Genomic DNA, 21,770 nt, shown 5'->3' on the forward strand with positions numbered 1-21,770 from the left:
GTATTTGTGAGGACTACACATAGGTTATCTTGCAAATATTAAAAACTACAAATTATACTGGATTAGCTTAAACATGAAATTTAGAACTAACACCTTTCCAATTTTATTATAAAACCACATTCTAATAATCTGTTACCTAAGATATAACTTTTTGCTTCTTTCATCTTCTTTACCTATACTTTTACATAGTTTTGATCATGTATACACGAAATTATTTTTACTATGGTGCCTCTGTTATAAACTTTAGATGACATTAATGATTTCTAATGGTTGAGCAGGGGATGTAGCTCAGTGACAGAGGGCTTGTCTAGCATATGCAAGGCTCTGGGTTCAATCCCCAGCAACACTAACACATATCTGTCTAATGGTTACAGCTAACAACAGGTCTGGCAAGTGGCTCAAATGTTAGCTCACTTGATGTACAATAAATATTTGAGTGCTTATGGTGTGGTGTATTGGGGACATTTCAGAAAATAAGACAAAGTCCCAGTTGTCATAAAATTTTTATTCTAACAGGGGGAGACAAAAATTTTAAACTCATGTGAAAAGGTATTTATTATCACCCCTATTTGAGCATCTGAACCTCAGAGATCAGAGAATTTGCTCAAGATCATCCCACTAGTAGGTATTAAAGCAATGATTCCAACCCAAGCAGCTGTGGCCAGGACTTGAATTTTTAGCTACTGCTCCACTGGTACTAAGTGCTCTGGGAATTCAGAGGACAGGTCAGTGAGAGCTGGAATAGTTGTATTGGTTTCTTGCGCCTGCTATAATAAATTACCATAAATGTAGTGACTTAAAAGGACACAAACTTATTATCTTATGGTTCTGGAGATCAGAAGTCCAAAAATCAGCTCCATTGGGTTAAAGTCAAGGTGTCTGCAGGGCTGACTCCTTCTTGTATGCTGAAGGATGTGCCGGTTTCCTTTTTCAGCTTCCAAAGGCCACCTTCATTCCTTGGCTCATAATGCCTTTCTCCCATCATTCCAATTTCTTGCTTCTGCTATCACATCTCATACCACAGCCTTTTTGTGTGTGTGTGGGGCGGGCAGGTAGCAGGGATTTAACCAATGGCTTTCTACCATTAAGACACATCCCTAACACCTTTTTTTTCTTTTATGAGACAGGGTCTTGCTAAGTTGTTTAGGGCCTTGTTAAGTTACTAAGGCTGGCTTTGAACTTGTGATCCTCCTGCCTCAGTTTCCAAAGTTTCTGGGATTATAGGCAAACGTGTGTGACCATGCCTGGCTTATCACTACCTTTGACTTTCCTGCCTTTTTTTAAGAACTGGTGATTATGTTGCACCCCTACACAAACTGATAATTTCTGTATCTCAAGAGCCTTAACTCAGTCATCTGTGAAGTGCCTTTTACCATGTAACATATTTGCCAGTTCTGGTGATTATAATGTGGACATCTTTGGGAGGGTTTTATTTAGCCAACTATAGTTGTGGACACTGGAAGGGCCAAAATTTGTGCTTTGGGACAAAAAGGAAGAATTGCAGGAAAATGAGAGTGTTTCTGTGAATTCCCTTTGTAGATGGCTTTCCTATGCCAGGCTCAGGGCTTCCTGTTAGTTTTATAGGACTGCCATTACAAATTACTACAGATTAGGTGACTTAAAAAGCAAATTTTTTTCTCACAGTTCTGGATATAAAATGGCTGAGATCAAAGTGCTAGCAGGTTTGTTTTTTCCTGAGGCCTCTATCCTTTGCTTGCAGATGCCAGCTACCTTCTTGCAGTGTGTGTGTGCATGGTCTCTATGCATTCATTTGTCTAGTGTCTAGTCTAGATTTCCTTCTTACAAGGACATCAATCACACTGGATTAGTATACACCCTAAAGATCTCATTTTAACTCAATCACTTCTTTAAAGATCTTATCTGCAAATACAGACAAGGGGTATTTTGAGATACAAGGGGTTAGAACTTCAATATATGAAGTTTTCTGGGGCATAAAAGTCAGTCCATAACTCAAACATATCCCAAATTAGTTAAATGTTAATGATAGCTCAGTTTGGCAGATGAGGACATGGTGCCAGAGGGGTCCTAGCTGAAGACTGCCAGAGTACTCACACCTGGGCCTATTACTCCAGGGGCCTCACCATACTATCTGCTGGCAGAACAGTTGTAATGACAGAGAAGGGTGTGAGTGTGATCTGAAGATAGTGAAGAGAGGCCCTGAGGGTTGAGGTTTGAGGCTGAGTTGGGAAATGGTAGGGTGGGACCTGATTGTGAAGGCCTTTCTAATCTAGGCATTGAGCAAAGTAGCAAAGAAATTCAGGAAGAGGGAGAGGCAGCACATGTGATATCATAAATTTAAGCAAGATGATTGTCCACAATTTATAGAACTCTTTCACTCATTTCTCTATACAGACTCACAGAATCCAAAGTAGATGTCTAAAGCAAGGACTCTATCCATTTAATAGATTTCCCAAGACTGGTGACTCCCACTGTCATTTTATGTCTGGCAATACCCCTCATAATTATATAGGGTACAGACAATCTTCACTGTAGATGGATGACAATTGTTCTTTCTGAGCCTGAATTGTTTTGAGTCCTTGATTCTAGAGGCTAATATCCTACTTCATCTTTTTTTCCTATCTTACTCTTACCCATTTATATTGTTTTTTTTTCTGCTTGTCTACTGGAAGACAAAAACAGAAATGTGAAAGAACTAAAATGATCCAGTTAAGTTTTAGCAGCTTTTGAGAGCAAGTGAATCTATGAATTAACTTTCTCTTCTCCTGCCCCGATTCTTCACAAATGGCTGCAAGATTTTTATTGATTCCAAAATTTCTTTCAATTTTTTTCAACTTAGGAAAATGAAACCAATGCCATTCATCCTCCTTTAACTGAAGTCAATGATAACGGGTTAAGATGGTTAAGCATTTTAAAATATAACATGATATTATTAAGAAAACAAATCAATAGATTTAAATTCTATCTTTTTTTTTTTTAAAGATAGAGAGAGAGAGAATTTTTTTAATATTTTTTTTTTAGTTTTTGGCAGACACAACATCTTTGTTTGTATGTGGTGCTGAGGATCGAACCCGGGCCGTACGCATGCCAGGCGAGTGTGCTACCGCTTAAGCCACATCCCCAGCCCTTAAATTCTATCTTGATCAGTGTAAGAATTAGGTAAAATTAAAGGCAATCATATTTAATTAAAAGTAGGGTACCATGTTCCTCCTTCTTCCTCCTTCAATTCACTGCTACTACAGCAAAGTTACAGCTGCTACTTCTGTCCTAAGTCTTAACACTTTCAATGTTTCATTATTTGCTGGAAAAAGTTAAACAATTTTTCCTATGCTTATTGATCAGTGAGGGGAATATGTAAGTGCTCAGTCGGTTGCATTACTGTCACTGTCATCAATATTATACAAGTTAACATTTGTTGCTGCCCACAACCCACATATACAAGTGATTGCCTCTTCATTTCATTGTCCATGATAGTCACTTAAATCAAGTAAAAGGTATTTTAGGTTAACAATAAGTGCTGCAAGAAAAAAGCAACGAAGAGCTTTTTAGAGACAGGAAGTATGGGTAATATCTGTATAAATTTTAGAAACAGTGACTAAGAAAAGCCTCTTTGAGAAGGTGAGGTTCAAGAAAAGACTGGAAGCCAGGTGCAGTAGTGCGTGCTTATATTCCAGTGATTTGGGAGGTGGATGCAGGAAGATCACAATTCAGTGAGAGAAAAGAAGGAAGAAAGGATGGGTAGGGGGGAGGGAAGCGGGGAAGAGAAAAAGACCTGCAGTAAAGGAGTAAGACCTAGTTTTCACTCAAGCAAAGTGAATAGTATATGAAAAGGCCCTAGGGTAGGAGTCTGCCTACACTGACTGAGAACAGTAAGGCACACAGCATGGCTGGAGCAGGTTTGAGTATGAAGAGTAATGAGAGATGAAGCCAGATCATGAAAGTCTAGCAGGTAACAGGATTCTGAGTTTGTACTGAGCGACCAGGGGAGATCCTGGAGGGTTCTGGGCAGAGGAATGACATGACCTTACTTAGGTCACTTAAGAGAATTACTCTGGTTGCTGTGTTGGAAACATTCTGAAGGGGTACGGAGAAGAATGATACATTCAAACATGTTTCTAGTTTATAAATTATAATTAGATAATATAAAAAATAAATAGAAACTATATTTTCCTACAGAGACATTCATTTTGATGAGATACACATCAGGGTTTTTCTAAAGTGCCAAAACTCTCATGATTTCCATAACTTCAGATGAGAATTATAATGGGCAGAAGAATGCATCAACTTAAATATCAAGGTCATCTCAAATCTTAAGAGAGTCCCTGGTTTCTGTGACAGGGGAATAATTCTGCTAGCAAATAGATGAATTAAAACCCAGGTAAATATGATATAAATCTTCATCTTTTGGTTCTTACTTCTTTAACATATTGCACCAGATTGCTTATTTTACCTAATTATGTGCTTGCAAGGCCTGAGGGTGTTTTGTCAAAATTTGTTTTCCTAATTCCTAAACTTTATTTGCTAATTTTCTATTTTACTATCTTTATTTGTCTTTGTTTCATCTATCTTCTTTTCTTTCCACAAGTTCCCAAGGACAATCCCTAAAAAAATGATTATTCCTATTGTTCGGTTGGAGGTAAATTTATCCCAACAATCCTCAGGTCTGTGGATGTCTAGGGTGTAAATCTGTAAGAGAAGAACATAATACTGCATTGGTATCTAGTCAGGGTTTTGTAATATAACAAAGAAACAAATCAATACAGAGGAAATAGTAGTCACTGAATTTTAAGTAATGGGAAATACTGTATCCCAAATTGTTTCCCAATGTGGAAAAATCTATCATTATTTTTCACTGAGAATCATCCAAGCTGTGTCCTAAAAACTTCTGGTAAGGGGTGTGTGAATGCTTTGAGAGGTAACTCATACTATTCTTAGTTCTGACTATAGATTGAGCATCCCTAAACCGAATATCTGAAATGCTCCAAACTCCAAAACTGACACCACAGCAGACTTGACATCACAAGTGGAAAATTTGACACTTGGCCTCATTTAACGAACTGCAGTCAAAATGCAGACATATTAAAAACATTTTATAGAATTGTCTTCAGGTTATGTGAATAAGATGTACATGAAACAAAAATGAACTTAGTTTTTAGATTTGGGTCCCATCCCCCATATGGATATGCAAATATTCCAAAACTCTCAAGTATTTCTTGTCTCAAGCATTTCAGATCAAAAGTGTTCCCTATACTCAGAAAGCTCTTCCTTACACAGAGTGATCTGAAGTTGGTTTCCTTGCAACTCTCATCCTCTGGTTCAAACTTTACTCTCAACCAAGGACAAGTCACATTTGGGCAGGACAATTCTATTGTGCAGGGCTGTTTGGTGCACTGAAACAGTTAATACTCTTGGCTCTCAGTGACTAAATGTATGAGAGAACCAGGGATGTCCCTATACATTTCTAAACATTCTTCCCATCCCTACATGGAGAAGGGGATATAGAGAACCTAGAACACAACATACTTTCCCCTCCATGGTAGCCCTGCAAATATGTCATGAAAGTCTCATGTTCTTGTTTTAGTTTTCCCTAGGCATAGGGAACTAGTTCTTCCTCATTATATGGTCTACAGATTTAACATCATGAGTTTCCTTTCTACTCAAATACTAGAAGATTATATCCATCTTAGAACACTGCATTAAGGGCTAGACATATGCAGCTGCAAATGTAAAGTGGGTTCCACAGATTCCTTATATTTGTGGTTGTTCTCATAATTTTTGTGTTCCTCTTCCATCTAATATCCAGGTGCTTAAATATTCATGTATATCTATTATCCAGACCAGATAATCAGTTGATGATGACAGCCCTCAGAGAAATGAGTTATGGCCAGAAGGGGATGCTGAGAAATTCTAAAGAGGAAAATGGTGATATTCTAGAGAATTACCAATTCACATCTTTTAGCTTTCACAATGAAAAAACAATGCCGGAAAATCAGTACATTAGATTTCAGTTTCCTTCATACCATTCCTTGTTGTACAAGTCTTGCCTACACTGACCAGTAATTCATAACAATCTGCCTAAAATAGATCACCTAAGCAAAGGTTCACCAACATCTTGTCAATTCTATTCAAAGAAAAAAAAAAGAGAACACTGATACAAATAGCCAATTTATTAAATTAAAATTAGATTTAGTTCATTCATTTTATAAGTCAATAATGCAGACTTTCACTATAAGTTTGTAGGGACTTGCGATGTGGTGCTGGGTGAATATTTTGAAATTATAATTTCCTTCTTTCTAGGCAGAACCTAGACATGTTTACATGTCATGTCTTACCTGGCACTGGTCTCAATGTCAGTGAAACCAAAACTTCTGAATGATTAGTCTACTAATCATCAATAGAAACTAAGATTTGTTTTTTTTTTTTTTAAAGTTTGGTTTATCAGTTTGCTTTTAGAGTAATTCAACTCAATCCACAAGTTTCACACACTGCTGAAATTTTCCCAGATGCAGCAGAAGTAATTCCAGGAAAATCAAAGGGGAAAATCCAAGCTTAGGTTTATAATATTTCTCTAAAATAACTTAGCCAAATATTTAATATGACAACTTGGGGCAGGGGAAGGGGCAATTCAAGGTAATACAAATCAACTGGTTGTTTAAGAAGTTCCTTGCTAAACATAGAGGGCACTTTGTTTAAATAATTTTTATAATTTATACCAAGGAAAAATGAGGGAAAAAAGAAAAAGTTCAAACCTGGTGAGCTAGATGGGCTCCGACGGTGGCCAGAGCAGCATAGTATGGTACAGTTTGATCACTATTTACTCCCACTAGGCTCAGCGCCCCCATCATGGCAACACTGAAGCCAGTTAGCCACTGCTTGGTGTTTTCTTGGAACCGCAGTGCTGTGGACTTAAGACCAATCAGAGCATCGTCTCTTTTGTCCTAATATCAGAAAATAATAAGAAATTGTTTTTTGGGGGATTTAACTATATACACAAATTTCATATTTCAAAATGTATAATTTAGCAGTTTTAAATATATTCCCAAGGTTATTCAATTATCGCTGCCTTTTAGCTATAGAAGAAAAGTCTTTTAAAGAGCATGCTGATATATCACAACCTGTAAGAGAAGACACTAACATAGAAATATAGACTAATCATAATGAATATGCAGACTGAACCAAATTTACATGCAATACTAAAATCATCAGCCAGCTCTATTCCCATGTATTTTATTTCTTATAACCAACCATAAAATGATTTAAATTATATCACATTACTATATCATGATTAAAACTCTAATTCTTCACATAGCTCCTTTCTACCTCAAAGTTCTCAAATCTCAATAATTTCTTACGTATTTTAATACAGGTAAAATGCTCACTCACCACATAATCACATCCATCCCCTATACTTGTAGCCCAATTCCTTGGCTTTCCCATCAAGTCTTTTCTGTTTATGCACATCTAGCTGTGTGGTCTCCCCCAGTAATTGTATGTTGTAATTAGGGTCACATGATATCAGTGGCTGCATGCTGAACTGTATACTCACCTGCGGACAGTCAGCTACCTGACAGGCTATCTTTTAGGGACCAAATCTAAACTACAGTTAAGTATGGGATTAACCTATTTCTTTTTCTTTCATACTGTAATCACATTCAGGGTAAAAACTGCCTAATTATGTGAATCATAAGTCTCAGTGAGTATGTGGTGTTTTACTAAAGAAGTCAATTTAATTGGAGTACAGTTATTCTAATCACTAGCTTAGTATCTCTCCTAAACTGTGAGTCAAATACTACTTCAGAAATAAGACTGATTACAGATCTGCTTCTCCATATGTAGCAGTAATAGAGTAAAAAGGATGAAATCTAGGTTGAAATACTACAAAAACAATTTTATTAAATCATGACATATTCTTTAAGCAAATAATTGAGAATATATAATCATAATTTCTAAGAAAAATGTTGTTAAAAAATTTTTAAAGTTTATAAACACCCTCACCACATGCGCAAACGGTAATTAATTGTAGTGATGAGTGTGTCAATTAATTTGATTATGGTAATCATTTCACAATGTATATGTATATCAAATTATCACATTATATATCTTGAAAATATAATTTTTTGTCAACTGCATCTCAAGGTAGAAAAAAGCATAAATGTACAAGGTCATAAATAAAAAAATGTTAAAAAAAGAAGTTTCTAAAATCAAAATTATGACAAAGCATTATCAAGAGCTATAAAAAAAGGGCTGGGGTTGTGGCTCAGTGGTAGAGCGCTCGCCTGGCATGCATGAAGCACTGGGTTCGATCCTCAGCACCACATAAAAACAAAATAATGTGTCCACCTAAAACTAAAGATACATAAATAAATAAATATTTTTAAAAATTAAAAAAAGAGCTATAAAAGTGTATACCTTTAATTCTATAATACCATTCATAAAAATTTACCTGAAGACCTCATGTTCATGAACTATTAATGATTTATAATATTTATAAATACTGTTTATAAATTGTAAAAACTCAGAAACAGCTTAAATGGCCAAAATAGACATACTGTTAAATTTAAAATAACTATGGCATACCAAGTTAATGGATATTATGTAGTCTTAACGTGACAATGACAAAGAATCAGTAAAAATGTGCGACAATGCTATCTACCTGTACTAAGTAAAAAAAAAAAATGACCAATACAACGATTAAAGGTATATAGAGGGGAAGGATTGTATAACATTAAAAATGCAGATTCTGGAAACTGAGTTTGAATCTCAGCTCTGCCACCTACTGTGTGACATGGCCAAGTTATTTCATACATACTTCATACATCTGTAAAATGACAATAATAAAATTACCTTCCTTGCAGGCTATTGTGAACAATAAACTAGTATTTGAAAAGTGTTGAAAATAGTTCTTGAATATAGTAAAAATTACTTAAATTCTTGTAAACAAAACAGACTAGTCAAACTCTTTGGTTAACATACATAAATATGAAACAAGTATTTTGTTGGAGTTATGGAATTGTGCCTTTCTTTTTAGGAAAAAACAACTTTCTCCTTTATTTGGTTCTGATTTTAAGATTCTCTAAAAACAATATATAAACCAAAGTTAAGAAAAAATATTATTTCTTTACCTGATGAGCATATATAGTATCATATATCAGTGTCCACATAACTCCAGAAAAATAAAGAGGCAGGCACACAGATGGATCACAGGAACCCTTGACAGCAGACCATCCAAGTAATGCTCCCCAATTAAAAGTCAGCCCTATGATTGGTAAAACAGAGAGGGGGAAAAGTCAAGATGTACTTCAGAATTCCACATGGAAGGAGAGGGGCATCTGTATATACTAAGTGTTTGCTGTTTTAGGGTCTGAAGAGACTCCTATGTGTTCCTTCATTAAATTCTTTCAGCCATCTATGGCACTTATTAGCTCAAAATTACCAAAAAGGAAAAAGGCCCAGAATTTAATTAAGAATTAAAATAACATAGCTAATAGAATAATATCACCCAATAAGGTAAATAGGTTTAATGAGAACATTCACCCTGCCTAATAAGGCACCTGGTGTAGTCAGTAAGCAGAAACTACTGGGGTCTGAACTTAGACCTGAAAAACGGAGTTCTTTCCAATACCACTCAACTTCTCCCGTAAATTATAGAAATAAGAGTAGAGATGGGAATACTCACCTATTCTACAAGCCCATCCTCCATGGTGAATGTGAACATAACAGCTCCTAAATCTCTATTTGTAAGTCTGATAACTTCCCTAAGCTTCAGACTAGACACTAACATTCTACTTAACATCTCTGCCTGTGACTCCCTCAGACACCTTAAATGCAACAATATTTTTTCTTAGAAACCCCTTTTCTCCTCTTTTATTGCCTATTTCCATTCAGAAAATGTCCTCAACTGTGGTTCTAGAGTATTCACACATGCTACACTGTACTACAAAGACCTGCTTATCTTTTGTCTTCTTCTCTACTTCCTTAAAGATGGTAAATGTGTTTTGATCATTTTTGACTTCCAAGTACCTAGGATAATTCCTGGCACAGGTAAAAGGAGTGTTTAATAAATGTTAGAAGTAAAGCAACAGCTTTTGACTATTATCTTGTGGATAGGAAATGCTTAGGCTCCTTCTACCAAAAGACTCCCAGTTAGTTAAGAAGATAATTTTCTACTTTTTTTTTTTTTTAATAATTAAAATAAAGAGAGCATTCAATTAGAAATCTTAGAAGAAGATAAATAATTCTATCACAACAAGTCAGGCTTTCATCAATTGGCTGGAGTGCCCTTTTGCTCTATTATTTGTTGGAAGAATGGTCCCCAAACCTAGAATCACTCTTGGAATAATCTAGAACATTCTAGAAAAATAGAAAAGTCTAGGAGTAGATTTTTTTGCAATAGATTTTGACTTACTTATTAACATACCTATCTTTCTCTCTTTTCACCAACAAATAATCTACTGAAGACCTGCACTATGCCAAGTACTATATGTTAGATACTGCCATATGTAAAGCATGCCTTAACTTTTAGTTACTTACAATTTATTTTTTATTTTTTTTAAATATTTTATTTATTTTTTAGCTTTTGGTGATCACAACATCTTTGTTTGTATGTGGTGCTAAGGATCGAACCCGGGCCGCACGCATGCCAGGCAAGCGCGCTACCGCTTGAGCCACATCCCCAGCCCTCTTACAATTTATTAATGGGGAAACATAGGAGGCTATCAATATATTTTTGTTGAATTAATATTAAAATGAGTAAATGCCACAGTAGAGGGCTATGGAAGTCCAGAGATTAATGCCTTCTTGGGAAGTCTAAGAAAGCTTCACAGAATGGCTACTATCTAAGCTATCACACATACTTTTAATCCTTGTTCTTCTAGAATGCTTCCTATCTCATTCCCCAAATTTTTTAGGGCACCCATATCAATCATCTTTTTACAACATGCCTAGATTTGTCGGAGCGGGGGGGGGGGGGGGTTACTGAGGACTGTACCCAGGGGCACTCTACTACGAAGCTATATCCTCAGCCCTTTTTGAGATAGGGTCTGGCTAAGTGACCTTGAACTTGCAATCCTCCTCCTCAGCCTCCAGTGTAGCTGGGATTACAGGTGTATGTCACAGGGTCTGGAACAGGCGCAGGCTTTTTAAAAAGATTCCAGAAAATAATGATGATGAGGATGGGGATGATAATTAAATAAATATGCAAGATTTTCTTAGTCAATAGGAATGAATAAATGCCCTCTTTATAATATAAAAATTAATTTGGTTTGGAAAATTCATAACTGACTTGATATTTAATCTCTGTCTCTCTCTATATAAATAAATAAATAAATAAATAAATATATATGTTGGGAGTATCAAAGGAAATACTTAGCTATTCCAAGCTCACCCAAGGCTAACTGAGGCCAGTATGTAATTCTCTTCATTAGTGGGTAGGTGATGACAAGAAGTAAGGATGCTGCTCCCAGAGCTATACTGAAAACAGGAAAAACAGGATTAATCATTAGAAACAACTAAGTATTTTAACGCATTAGTAATACTAAGTGGAAGATATTTTTATCTTAAGTAATATTTTCTGTTATGTAAAATTTTCTTCCTAAACTTTGACTTTTTCTATTAAAGGACTAATTAGAAAAATATTTTAAGTGTTATTACAAAACCCCAACAAAATAACAACTAATACACATAGTACTCTTATACTTGGCACTATTGTAGGTACTTTACATTTGTTAACTCATGAGAATCTTCACAATGACCCCAGGAGGCAGGAGGCTTTATTCTCATTCCTTTTTACAGATGAGAAAACTGTTACTTCTCAGGAAAAAGAAAGCAACTATGGAACCATAAGATGTTCTTAAATACCCAAATTTCAGCTGGGCATGGTGGCACACACCTGTAATCCCAGCAGCTCGGGAGGCTGAGGCAGGAGGACCACAAGTTCAAAGCCAGCCTCAGCAACAGGGAGGCGTTAAGCAATTCAGTGAGACCCTATCTCTAAAGAAAATACAAAATAGGGCTGGGGATGTGGCTCAGTGGTTGAGTGCCCTTGAGCTCAATCCCCGGTACCAAAAAACACCCAAAACAGAACAAAACAAAAAAACCCCAAATTTCATCTAACACCATCCCTCCAGGAATAACCTTCCAAAAGTGCTTTTATGCTATCAGGGCAAGACATGTAATTAAGTCCAGTTTCTATAAAGTAATACTTATATGCTGAAACCTCTCCAACTCCAACACACACACACACACACACACAGCCTTGAGGTATTCTGTAACAGTCTTCTTATACACACATTGTGTCTCAGTTTAAGAGATCTAGGAGTCCTCCCACTTATTTCTTCTGTCATTCATTAGTTACATGAATCTGGGAAAGACACAATTCCTCTTACTGAAAATGATTCTAATCACTCCTGCTTCCATGTACTTCAGATAAAATTATCAGCATAAATCAAACTACATATACATGTGGGTGTATACACACTTATAAAACCCAACAAAGTACCTTGTGTTCCTCTGGGAACACATTGTACAAACAATGAAGGTGGTTCAGAACAAATTAAATGATGATCTCTTAACTCCTTTGGCTGAGAGCATCCTTGAAGCAGATTTTTTAATGTGTGGTGGTTTACTGTATTTATGCTTGCTAACTTACAGATGCTTGTCAGGTAGTCAATAAGCAACTTTGTGATAAAACTATTTCTATTTTACTTTTTTCTTACTTTTTTCATTTCAAAGAAGAGATTTTTATACATGATTATGAAAACACATTTAATATACCTGTAGTAATTCAAACACAGAAGAATACCCAGTGCCAAGGTCAGCTGTCCTCCAAGAAAAACAAAGGACTGAAAAATTGAAATGTCTCCAGCAGCTATCGGACGATTTGCTGTTCTTGTAACCTTAACACACAAAAATAGATATGTTAGCCTCATTTAATGACTCATTTATTTAAATAGTTAATCAAATGTTTGGCCTATGGTAGGCACCAAGGTACAAATATAAATAGAAAGAAAACAACATTTGAAGTACTGCCAAGAATTAGACTGCAACTTGAAACAGCTTTGAAAAGAGCTCAAGATTCCCATCCCCTATTTCCCATCTCCATCTTCATCAAACCAATCAAAGCAACTTCTTTATCTAGTTTTTTTTAGCTACTCAGCATAACAAATACACAAATTCAATTTCCATTAAAAAAAAAAGATGCACCATACTAATGAGAATTCTCAGGAAAGAGGAAACTGCAAGAGATATTAGAGAGGTTAATATCACATGAATGTTTTGAGCACAGGAAGCATTACCCTCAGAATTCAGACATGAGAAAGAAGACATATCTGGGCTCGTAAGGGGGGTGCTTTTGCCAGGTTACTTAAGAATGTGTCTATACATTCAATCAACTATACCCAAATGCTAAGGGCAAAACCACTCTGAAGAATGTGAATAGACAGAGCTGTTAAATAGACAAATTATATATACTAACTGTTCTTTTCCTTCAGGAAATGTGATTATCTTAAATTCAACCACAAATAAAGAATGTAACCAAAAATTTCAAAATTGCCAGAAGTTAAAAATTCAGAATCCGGGATCTAAGAACTCAGCATTTGAATCCATCACTTACTAGCTGGGTGAATTCTGGCAAATGACTTAAGCTCTTCTAGCCTTAGGTTACTTATCTATTAAAGGAAAAATAGGAAGAAATAATAATAGCACCACCTTATAGAGTAAATGCACTGAGGCATGTAAGTATGCAACAAATATTACCTATTGTTAACAACATATTTTTTTATGACTGATATCAAAGGTTATGTTTTGTAGGGCAAATACAGTCTACTGCCTACCTCTGTGCAGCCAATGAGCTAAGAATGGTTTTTAACATTTTTTAAATGGCTGGAAATAATTTTTTTTTTTAAAAAAGTAATGTAAACATTAAAATAACATGAAATTCAAACCTCAATGTCTATAAATAAAGTTTTATTAAGAAACACAGCCATACTTTTTTATATATTATATATGTATGCTTTCACACTCTAACAAAGGATTGATTATTTGCAACAAGGCAACTTGGCCTACAAAGCCTCAAGTATTTACTAACTAGTTCTTTATAGAAAAAGTCTGCCAATTAGATTTATATCATGTTTCATTATGCAATAAAGCAACTCATCCAAAACTGTAAAGATACATCCTAGTTAGAGTACCAGACTTGGATCTTTATTCCTGATATGGTTCTAAAGTTTGAAATTGGAAATAGTATTTGTTTTTGTATTTATTTCAAGATATTATCATTATTCTAACAAGTTAATGAGTGTTCACAATGTGCTACTATTCCAAGAGCCATATCTGCATCCTTTCACTCAATCCTCATAGTCATTCACAAGTTCTTGAAACTACTAATGTTAATGAAACTGAGGAAGAGGCTTTGTAACTTTCCAAGGTCACAGATGCTAAAGGATAGCAGTCAGTCCATCCTAATAACCACATCACTAACCACTAGATAAAGTAGTACAGAATTACCTAACTAAATTTGAAAGCTTCAAATAAACAAGACTCCATCAAGAATAGAGATGATATGACACATTGGTCAAAACACATTCTATGAAACCAGAACATGAAGAGCTTAAGTAACCAACTAGAAGAGCTTAAGTAATTTGCCAAAATTCACCCAGCCAGTAAGTGATGAATTCAAATACTGGGTTCTCAGATCCTAGATTCTGAATTTTGAACTTCACTGGATGCCTGAAACAGCAGAGAATACCAAACCCTAAGTATACCATTCCTTTATGTACATACTGAAGGTAGTTAATTTATAGATTAGATACAGTAGGATATTAACTACAACAATTAAAAATGAATAAAATCATAACAATATACCTTAATAAAAGAGAGTTCACCATTCTACTCAGAATGGTGCACAATATAAAACTTACAAATTGTTTATTTCTGTGATTTTCCATTTAATGTTGTACTTGACGTTGGATAATTTAAACCTCAAAAGGCAAAACCAAGGATAAAGGGAACTCCTGTATAACCAATGCTTACGGGACAATTTAGATTAAGATTTGATAAATAAGCATAGTTAGGGCACCACATACATCTCAATGAAAGGGACAGCAGATCTTTTGGACACTAAAAAGTTCAGGAGGGATTTTTCACTTTTACTCCTACCCTTTATCTCCTTTACCCTCAGTCTCCCAAATTCTTGTGAATTAGCTTTGCCAAAATGAAGTGCATGGGCTGGGGTTATGGCTTAGTGGTAAGTGCTTGTCTAGCAAGTGTGAAGCACTGGGTTCAATCCTTAGCACTATATACAAAATAAATAAATAAAATAAAGGTATTATGTCCATCTACAACTAAAAACTTTTTTTTTTTTTTTTTTTTTGTAAAATGATGTACAGTTTGCCCCATGCTACTCTTGTGTTGAGGAAGAAAGTAAACTGCACTTTGCAATACCAACTTTTCAAGTGACACTGACATTTCTCATGCTGGCTTTTAGTGAGGACACTAATTGATCCTGTTGCTTTTTATGGCATTCAAAAGTAATGCCACCATGTTATTCTATACAATTGAGAGAAGCCACTCTGTTATTTTTCAGGATAAAACTACCTTTTTATCGTAGTCATGGTCCCACATGTCATTAATAGTACAGCCTGCTCCACGCATCAGAATAGCTCCAGTGCCAAAGAGGGATAACATGTACCAATCTGGAAAACAACCTGGTTCAGCTGCCAAACCAATGCTCCAGGTACATGGCAAATACAGTAGCCAGGTTCCTAAGCAAAAAATATAAAGACAAAACAGGTACAAACACTCATCAGTTAACTGTTTTTATTTGTTTAAATGCTCATGCTACTGAAGTAAGGAGCACTATAAGCAAAGTAAAAAAATACACGACAGAACTGGGAAAACAAATATTATAAAGGATTGTTCTCCCTAATATGTAAAGAGCCCCTAGAAATGAAGAAGAAAGAGATCAGTAGTCCAACTAAAAATGAATAAAAGACGTAATAAAAGTTTGCACAAAAAGATATACAAATGGCTCTTATTCACAAGAAGAGACACTCAACTTTGAGAAACACATTAAAACTACATTGAGACAACATTTTTCACCTGTAAGACCGGCAAAACCCAAAGTCTGATGACATACCCTGGGAGTTAGACACTCATGTATTTCTGATGAGGTTATAAAATGGTCCTACCCTTATAGAGGATAACTTAAAAACTGTTATACTATGAATTTGTATAAAACACATCTATGTATAAAACAAATACATATATGTGTTAGTATGTTCACATACTATGTCAGTAGGGGCACATTAGAAACATAATAATTGCTTCTGAAAAGGGGAACTGCATGAATAAGAGGGGTGGAAAACTTATTTTTCACTCTAGCCTGGCAACTTCTGAATTCTGTATCATTTGCACATAATAGCTGCTCAAAAAAGTTAACAGAAACCTCCTTTACAGTTAGTACAATACACTGAGATGGTCTTAGAGGAGAGGAGTTATTCGCATACAGCTATTTGTTATTTGTAACATATGTTACAACTACATGTACAAACAGAGTTAATTCTTAGTATTTAACCCACAAACTAGATGAAATTAAGCAAATAGATTGGGTTCTTTGTTTTTTGGTGTTTAGCTTTTGAGTTCTTTATATACCCTAGAGATAGTGCTCTACTTGATGTGTGAGGGGTAAAAATTTGCTTCCGAGATGTAGGCTCTCTAGTCACCTCACTGTTTCTTTTGCTGAGAAGAAGCTTTTTAGTTTGAATTCATCCCACTTATTGATTCTTGGTTTTAATTCTTATGCTATAGGAGTCTTATTAAGGAAGTTGGCGCCTAATCTAACATGATGAAGATTAGGGCCTACTTTTTCTTCTATTAGATGCAGAGTCTCTGGTTTAATTCCTAGGTCCTTGATCCACTTTGAGTTGAGTTTTGTGCATGGTGAGAGATAGGGGTTTAATTTCATTTTGTTGCAAATGGATTTCCAGTTTCCCCAGCACTATTTGTTGAAGAAGAGGATATCCAGTCAATCTACAAATATATGAAAAAATGTTCATCATCTCTAGCAATTAGAGAAATGCAAATCAAAACTACTCTAAGATATCATCTCACTCCAGTCAGAATGGCTGCTATTATGAAGACAAACAACAGTAAGTGTTGGTGAAGATGTGGGGAAAAAGGTACACTCACACATTGCTAGTGAGACTGCAAATTGGTGCAGCCATTATGGAAAGCAGTATGGAAATTCCTTGGAAAACCGGGAATGGAACCACCATTTGACCCAACTATCCCTCTCCTCGGTCTATACCTAAAGGACTTAAAAACAGCATATTACAGGGACACAGCAACATCAATGTTTCTAGTGGCATAATTCACAATAGCTAAACTGTGGAACCAACCTAGATACTCTTCAGTTGATGAATGGATAAAAAAAAATGTGGCATATATACACAATGGGTTATTACTCAGCAATAAAAGAGAATAAAATCATGGCATTTGCAGGTAAATGGATTGCATTGGTGAAGATAATGCTAAGTGAAGTTAGCCAATCCTAAAAAAACAAATGTTGAATGTTTTCTCCGATATAAGCTGACTGACTCAAAGTGGAGTAGGGAGGGGGAGCATGGGAGAAATAGATGAACTCTAGATAGGGCAGAAGGATGGGAGGGGAAGGGAAGGGGCAGGGGGTTAACAAGGATGGTGGAATGTGATGGACATCATTATCCAAAGTACATGTATGAAGACACGAATTTGTGTGAGCATACTTTATATACAACCAGAGATATGAAAAATTGTGCTGTATATGTGTAACAAGAATTGTAATGCATTCCACTGTCATTTATTTAAAAAGAATGAAAAAAGAAATTAAGCAAATAGATTATACAGATAAGACTTTACACATGAACTTCAATAGATATTCTACTTTAAAAAGAAAGCCTGTCAACTAATGTTTGGATATGGTGCCAATTAGATAAAACTCTGAGTTTTCTTCCCTTATTCAGGAACAAGAGAAAAAGGATTCTGGGATAAATGAAGATAAAATCCTGCAAAAAAAAAAAAAAAAAAATGGCCAAATGACCAATGTTCCCATAATCATTTATGAATGTAAATTTATTCATTTATAAATATTTATGAAGCACACACTTGTGCTAGGAAACAGGAATACAATGGTGACCAATAAAGAGCTGCTCTCTGCCTTCATAATGCTTATAAATCAAAAGTAAGAAATTAGATGAAAGACTAATCCAACAACTATACAGGAACAAGGTGCTATAAAGGGATAAAATAGAACTACCCAAGTTATTTGGGGAGGAGGTGAAGAAGAATCAGGGAATCTTTTCCAGTGGGTGCTTAAACTCAGAGCAGAAAAGTCAAGGAGAGGCCTCAAGCTAAAACTTGCGACATGCCCAGTCCAGTACCTGAATTCAGATTGTCCTGGAGAGATTCATATTTAGTGTATCCCACCTAAAATAATAACATTAACATTTACTGAATGTTCACAAAATGTCAGGCAGTGTTTCAAATATTTTTTATACATAAACTCATCCAAACCTCAATAACATCCTCATAAAATAGGTTCTATTAGTAACTCTATCTTACAGATGAAAAAACAGGAAAACAGAGGTTAAGTAAAAGATAATAGGTTTGACTACTTCCTTTACCTTGGAGCCGCCAGTAGAATTTGCAAGGAACAGAGATATTGCTGACACTATCATCCTAGCCTAGAGAAGAAATAATTACTTCACAGCTATTATTTACTGGTGCAAGTAGAACTGAAGTTTCTAATAAAAAGAAAAAAAAATCGAGATCAGGTCTGAGAAGAGATGGGCAGACCAAAGTGCTTGTAAAAAGAGAGCCTAATATTCATTCACTACTTGTGGGTTAACTTTAAGAAAACATAATCACCCATAAATGCAGTAAAACAAAAAATTATACTGCCAATTTAGTGGAAAGAGCGCCACCTACTGAAACTTCTGTTGAAAGAGCGCCACCAACTGAAAAATGTTGATTGACCCATTTTAAAGAAGTTATTATATCTTCAAAAACAATGAAATCTACTGCTTTATGAAAGTATCAAAATGTAGCTCTAAAAAGTAAAATAATGCATACAAAATTGCCTTACAGGATAACTTAAATAAATAAATATTAAACCAGGAATTCTTTCAATTATTGTCCCTGGCATATGTAAGGGCTCAAAAATGTTTGTTGACTAAACTCTTTTTAAGTTTCCTGAAAAATTCTGTAATCATTTTATTTAGACTCAAAAGATGTATCGTAAGGATGGTATCTTAACGTACATGACCATAAACACAACTTTCTCTAATAATTACTTCTGGCTTATATTTCTTGAGTCCTTGTTATATGCCAGGCACTTCCTGATAACCTTATGAAATTGTTGTTAGTATCTTCACTTTATAGTTAAGAAATCTAGCCCAAAGAGGTAAAGTAGTTTAACTAAGGTCTCTCAAATGTGTGATGTAGAGATCCAAATCTAAGAGATCTGGCTCCAAAACTTGCTCATAAATTGTTTATAGACTCCGGTTACATGGCAAAATGTTCAGTCAGTAAGATAGAAGCCAGAGGTTTAATTATGGAAATAGTAATAATGGCAGCTATTGGTCTTTTTAGAATGTCTGTAAATCTCTCATATAGTTCTGTGATGCAGAATCCAAGAACAGAACTAACAGTGAAGCTTTAGATTAGAACTGGGCTTAGAAATTTATGCCTATAAACCTGAATCTGGCCCCCAAATGCAAGGGGGTCATTCCAACAATGACAGGGCTATACCTATTATTTAATATATTTTTTACTTTAATTGCTAACTGTTATGATTCAGTTATCTGATTCCAAATAGGAGTACAAATCTAGACAAAACAAGCCCTAATTGGGGGTCTTGAATGGACAAAGGCCAAGTGAATACATGTAGGCATTCAAATGTGTTTCCATACCCTGATATGGCAAATGTCAACATCCACATTAGCTAGAATACAGCCTTATCCTCTTTCTCCTTGTTATTCATCTTCTTTAGTCCAGCCTTGTCTCCTGCAATTTTCTATACCCTCTTGGGAGTTGCAGGTGAGGCTCATACTCTTATTGCTCCAACACTCCACCCCTGGATCTTTGCAAAAATATTTCCCCTACCAAGACCTCTTTCCTCCTCTGCAAAATCAAAATATTCTTTGGAGTACAATTTCTTCTTAAAACTTTTTGAAATTTCTTTTTTTTTTTCGAGACCCAAAGTAATTTCTCTATTTTTTTCTGCAGCACTGTACTACACCTATTTGATCCCATACTTCCCATTTCATCAAGTATCTTTTCCAAACATACCAGATATCCTCGAAAGCAGGGAGTTTCCATAGCTCTTTCTATCCCTATGGCTAGGGCGATGTGATAAGAACTTATTAATTCAGTTAATACTATTGCCAAAAATGTTCTAGAGAGTAGACAAGAGTTAAGTCCCAGGTATACGGAGCTTATATTACATTAGAGGAGTCAATAAAATAAGTGCATAGAGATAGTTAATGGTGAATGCTATTGGAAAAAAAAAAAAAAGAGGTAGAGAGTGAGGTGGTAGGTGTTGAATAGGAGGTCTGGGAAATCCTCTCAGCGGGCGATTATAAGGTCCAGAAGGGATGTACCAACTGCCTTCAAATGTACTAAATCTTTTGTTACGGATGACTGGGCGGGGGGAGGAAGTTCAGCACTGAACCGCTAGGTTCTGGTCTGGGTCTGATGAGGACCCTTAGTTTCTTCAGTGTCTTTAGTATTTGCCTCACAGGATTGTGGAGAGGATCCATCTCTCTAGTAACTGCAGAAGTGCTTCAACACTGAAAAGTTGCAAATGCGGGGCCACGAGAACGCAATGCTTTGGTAGATTCACCATTTACACCAGTGGGATTTTTTTTCTTCTTGCCTGCCTCTGGGACTCAGGGTGAAAGTCGGCTGGTCCCTCCGGGGACCGTCCCGATCCTATAACGAGGTGACCCGTCCTAGAACACACGACACCGAGGCGCCAAGCCGGCTTTCTGGTGCTCATTTTCAATACGCCCGGGCGGGCCACCGCGGATAGTTCCGAGGGGTACACTCGGAGACCCGCGGCCCGCAGAGCCCCGGGCCGCTCTTGCGCGCGCCCGGCAGCACTCACCAATGGGCTTGTCCAACCGCATGAGGCGCAGATAGGGCTGCACAGGGCGGGGCGCCGAGCTCACGACCGCCGCGGCCGAAAGGCTGAGCGGGCGCCGGTGTAGCTGCGGTGGGGCTGGGGACAGCCAGTCCCCTGCGCGGGGCGCGCCTGCTGTGTGCGCCACGGCCAGCGCACGGCAACTCGAGTCCCGCAGCCATGCCGACGCCACGACCCGCAGGCCCCGTGCAAGCACTGCTCCCCGAAAGCCCAGCATGGCGCTAGGGAGGCCGCGACGCCGGGCGACGTCATCTTCCAGCGTCGGCTCGTGGGCAGGCATGCGCGGTGGCGTCAGGGAAAACGACCGTCCCTCCTGAAGCAGGTGGGTGGCCTTCAGGGTCGCTTTACCTTGTGAAGGGGTGTGTGGTAGTACATTCCTGTTATCAGTTTTCTCAATGGATGTGAAAGGAAAATGTTCATTCACATGGAACAGTTGTACCCAGAGAAAAGTTGAGAAAAACTTACCAAGCTTGAAATTTTAATTTGCATCCAGGTTCTTCCCTTTTAAATCTAAATGAGCACCAAGTAGCCAAATAAATCCAAGAATGTAAATTGAAACTGTAGTCAAGGTCAAGGGACGTTCATTCCAACAGCGAAAACCTTAAATTTGACAGTC

The 21,770-nt window shown here is 36.6% G+C and overlaps 1 protein-coding gene across 1 annotated transcript; it reads right to left on the bottom strand.

Annotated features, from left to right (window-relative positions):
* Positions 1–484: 484 nt before the first annotated feature.
* Positions 485–21,383, bottom strand: Coq2 (coenzyme Q2, polyprenyltransferase). Its single transcript, XM_027939725.3, has 7 exons — positions 21,119–21,383; positions 15,571–15,737; positions 12,751–12,872; positions 11,363–11,448; positions 9,102–9,235; positions 6,729–6,917; positions 485–4,665 (listed from the first exon to the last, which is right to left on the bottom strand). The coding sequence occupies exons 1-7, from the start codon at positions 21,369–21,371 to the stop codon at positions 4,501–4,503; spliced, it is 1,116 nt and encodes a 371-aa protein (XP_027795526.1). The 5' UTR covers positions 21,372–21,383; the 3' UTR covers positions 485–4,500.
* Positions 21,384–21,770: the final 387 nt, after the last annotated feature.

The sequence above is a fragment of the Marmota flaviventris genome, chromosome 7 (assembly GCF_047511675.1).
Source record: "Marmota flaviventris isolate mMarFla1 chromosome 7, mMarFla1.hap1, whole genome shotgun sequence".
Lineage (NCBI taxonomy): Eukaryota > Metazoa > Chordata > Mammalia > Rodentia > Sciuridae > Marmota > Marmota flaviventris.

What these genes read in the sequence shown, in the direction of transcription:
- Coq2 (XM_027939725.3), bottom strand. Translation starts at nt 21,371, where the DNA reads ATGCTGGGCTTTCGGGGAGCAGTGCTTGCACGGGGCCTGCGGGTCGTG. An exon ending in CTGTGTTTGAATTACTACAG is followed by an intron (nt 11,449 to 12,750) that starts GTATATTAAATG and finishes TCCTGTTTTCAG; the next exon opens with TATAGCTCTGGGAGCAGCAT. An exon ending in CTGGCCTCAGTTAGCCTTGG is followed by an intron (nt 9,236 to 11,362) that starts GTGAGCTTGGAA and finishes TACCAATCATAG; the next exon opens with GGCTGACTTTTAATTGGGGA.